Source organism: Amblyraja radiata, chromosome 4 (assembly GCF_010909765.2).
Source record: "Amblyraja radiata isolate CabotCenter1 chromosome 4, sAmbRad1.1.pri, whole genome shotgun sequence".
Lineage (NCBI taxonomy): Eukaryota > Metazoa > Chordata > Chondrichthyes > Rajiformes > Rajidae > Amblyraja > Amblyraja radiata.
The window spans coordinates 110,225,599-110,229,759 of NC_045959.1; the positions used below are offsets into that span (position 1 = coordinate 110,225,599).

At 45.4% G+C, this 4,161-nt stretch overlaps 1 protein-coding gene across 1 annotated transcript in view; it reads left to right on the plus strand.

The window, feature by feature from the left end:
- Positions 1-3,680: 3,680 nt before the first annotated feature.
- LOC116972598 (SCO-spondin-like) overlaps positions 3,681-4,161 on the plus strand; it is a 63,384-nt gene continuing 62,903 nt past the window's right edge. The window contains exon 1 of the mRNA XM_033020413.1: positions 3,681-3,735. Within this exon, the coding sequence (XP_032876304.1) occupies positions 3,681-3,735 (55 nt within the window). The remainder of the gene's footprint in view (positions 3,736-4,161) is intronic.

Here is a 4,161-nt window from a genome sequence, read left to right on the forward strand (position 1 = left end):
CTCCCTGCTCCTATACTCAAATCCTTTTGCTATGAAAGCTAACATACCATTCGCTTTCTTCACTGCCTGCTGCACCTGCATGCCCACTTTCAATGACTGGTGTACCATGACACCCAGGTCTCGCTGCATCTCCCCTTTTCCTAGTCGGCCACCATTTAGATAATAGTCTGCTTTCCTGTTTTGCCACCAAAATGGATAACCTCACATTTATCCACATTATACTGCATCTGCCAAACATTTGCCCACTCACCCAGCCTATCCAAGTCACCTTGCTGTCTCCTAGCATCCTCCTCACAGCTAACACTGCCCCCCAGCTTAGTGTCATCCGCAAACTTGGAGATATTGCCTTCAATTCCCTCATCCAGATCATTAATATATATTGTAAATAGCTGGGGTCCCAGCACTGAGCCTTGCGGTACCCCACTAGTCACTGCCTGCCATTGTGATAAGGACCCGTTTACTCCTACTCTTTGCTTCCTGTTTGCCAGCCAGTTCTCTATCCACATCAATACTGAACCCCCAATGCCGTGTGCTTTAAGTTTGTAAACTAATCTCTTATGTGGGACCTTGTTGAAAGCCTTCTGGAAGTCCAGATACACCACATCCACTGGTTCTCCCCTATCCACGCTACTAGTTACATCCTCGAAAAATTCTATAAGATTCGTCAGACATGATTTACCTTTTGTAAATCCATGCTGACTTTGTCCAATGATTTCACCACTTTCCAAATGTGCTGCTATCCCATCTTTAATAACTGACTCTAGCAGTTTCCCCACTACCGATGTTAGACTAACTGGTCTGTAATTCCCCGTTTTCTCTCTCCCTCCCTTCTTAAAAAGTGGGGTTACGTTTGCTACCCGCCAATCCTCAGGAACTACTCCAGAATCTAAAGAGTTTTGAAAGATTATTACTAATGCATCCACTATTTCTGGAGCTACTTCCTTAAGTACTCTGGGATGCAGCCTATCTGGCCCTGGGGATTTATCGGCCTTTAATCCATTTAATTTACCCAACACCACTTCCCGGCTAACCTGGATTTCACTCAATTCCTCCAACTCCTTTGACCCGCGGTCCCCTGCTATTTCGGCAGATTATTTATGTCTTCCTTAGTGAAGACGGAACCAAAGTAGTTATTCAATTGGTCCGCCATATCCTTGTTCCCCATGATCAACTCACCCGTTTCTGACTGCAAGGGACCTACATTTGTTTTAACTAATCTCTTTCTTTTCACATATCTATAAAACTTTTGCAGTCAGTTTTTATGTTCCCTGCCAGTTTTCTTTATAATCTATTTTTCCTTTCCTAATTAAGCCCTTTGTCCTCCTCTGCTGGTCTCTGAATTTCTCCCAGTCCTCCGGTATGCTGCTTTTTCTGGCTAATTTGTACGCATCATCCTTCGCTTTGATACTATCCCTGATTTCCCTTGTTATCCACGGATGCACTACCTTCCCTGATTTATTCTTTTGCCAAACTGGGATGAACAATTTTTGTAGTTCATCCATGCAGTCTTTAAATGTCTTCCATTGCATATCCACCGTCAACCCTTTTAGAATTAATTGCCAGTCAATCTTGGCCAATTCACGTCTCATACCCTCAAAGTTACCTTTCTTTAAGTTCAGAACCATTGTTTCTGAATTAACAATGTCACTCTCCATCCTAATGAAGAACTCAACCATATTATGGTCACTCTTGCCCAAGGGGGCACGTACAACAAGACTGCTAACTAACCCTTCCTCATTACTCAATACCCAGTCTAAAATAGCCTGCTCTCTCGTTGGTTCCTCTACATGTTGATTTAGATAACTATCCCGCATACATTCCAAAAAATCCTCTTCCTCAGCACCCCTGCCAATTTGATTCACCCAATCTATATGTAGATTGAAGTCACCCATTATAACGGTTTTGCCTTTGTCGCACGCATTTCTAATTTCCTGTTTGATACCATCTCCAACTTCACTACTACTGTTAGGTGGCCTGTACACAACACCCACCAGCGTTTCTCTGCCCCTTAGTGTTTCGCAGCTCTACCCATACCGATTCCACATCCTGCAAACTAATGTCCTTCCTTTCCATTGCGTTAATCTCCTCTCTAATCAGCAACGCTACCCCACCTCCTTTTCCTTTCTCTCTATCCCTCCTGAATATTGAATATCCCTGGATGTTCAGCTCCCAGCCTTGGTCACCCTGGAGCCATGTCTCCGTGATCCCAACTATATCATAGTCATTAATAGCTATCTGCACATTCAACTCATCCACCTTATTACGAATGCTCCTTGCATTGAGACACAAAGCCTTCAGGCTTGTTTTTACAACACTCTTACCCCTTATACAATTTTGTTGAAAAGTGGCCCTTTTTGATTTTTGCCCTGGATTTTCCGGCCTGCCACTTTTACTTTTCACCTTGCTACCTATTGCTTCTACCCTCATTTTACACCCCTCTGTCTCTACGCTCACACATTTAAGAAACCCTTTCCCTTTAACTCCATCCTCCACTAGCCCATTCGACACCCCACCCCCCTTATTCAGTTTAAAACCACCCGTGTAGCAGTGGCAAACCTGCCTGCCAGAATGCTGGTCCCACACCTGTTAAGATGCAATCCGTCCCTTTTGTACAGTTCCCCCTTACCCCAAAACAGATCCCAGTGATCTAAGAATCTAAATCCCTGCCCCGTGCACCAGTTCCTCAGCCACACGTTCAGGTCCCGTATCTCCCTGTTCCTGCTCTCGCCAGCACGAGGAACTGGAAGCAAACCGGAGATAACAACCCTGGAGGTCCTGCTTTTCAGCATTTTTCCGAGCTCTCTAAAGTCACGCTGCAGAATATTCATCCCCTTCTTTCCGACATCGTTTGTGCCGACATGCACTACCACTTCTGGATGTTCACCTTCGCCCTTGAGGATTTTCTGCACTCTGTCCGTGACATCCTGGATCCTGGCACCAGGAAGGCAGCACACCATCCTCGCATCCCGTCTGTTGCCGCAGAAACCCCTGTCCGTACCTCTCACAATGGAGTCTCCTACTACAATGGCGTTGCCTGCCTTAGGCCTTTTTGGTTTTGGCTCAACAGCCCTATTCGCATCACAAGCCAGTCCGCCGCCCAGTCTAAACACCTCTTCTGTCCCGACAGCTTCTAAGTGGGTGAACCTGTTCACAAGAGGTACAACCCCCGGGGACGTTGGCATTCCATGCTTCCCTCCCGTTCTCACTGTCTCCCACCTTCTCTCTTCCAGTACCTTAGGTGTAACAATCGTACTGTAAGACTTGTCGAGGAACGACTCCGTTTCTCGGACGAACCGGAGGTCATCCACTTGCTTCTCCAGTTCCCCAACACGGCCCTTCAGGAGCTCTACCTGGATGCACTTTTCGCATTTGTAGCAGCCAGAGGCACCAGCGGTGTCCTTGACCTCCCACATACTGCAAGCATCACACTGAATCAGCTTGCCTGACATCTCCTTCTTTCGTCTCTCCCTCTGCAGTGTTTTGCGTAGTCTCCTCTCCTCAGCCGAAGACTCTCGAGCCAAAGACTCACAGGGCACTTCACTCACAAGGCCGCTCACTCACTGCCGCTCCCTAAGAGCAGTCTTACTTAAATTGACTGATAAATTGCCTGATTTACCAATTTACAAACCAAATTCCTCAGTTTTCAACTGTTTTCCCAGCACTGACTCACTTCTCTGCGTATGTCGTTATACGCATGCAAGCTCTCCGACAGACACCTTCAGACCTTCTTCACAAGTAAACCTTCACAACACAGTCTTTTGATTAATAGATTCTTTATTGTTGATGAAAAATAAGGTACATCCAAACTTCTTCCGACTCATACACTTTAAACTTCATCGAACTCCAGCTTATCGCTTTAAAGGTTAGAAAACTCCTCGTGTCTCCGCATGGTCAAACGGTAAACCTTCCCCATGCTGGTCCAAAGCTAAACTAAAAACTAAGTTTCTGCACAAGAAAACATGCCCTAATATACGTCATAAATCCCACCCACAACATAACGGGCAATCTAAAATTTAAAAACACACGCCATCATTAATGGCACACTAAACAAGCCAAATGGCCACTACAATAGTGTTTACTGATATGTGCTGCTGCAAGTGAGAATGTCGTTGTTCTATTTTGGTACATATGTATTCTAATTAGGTACATATGACAATGAGA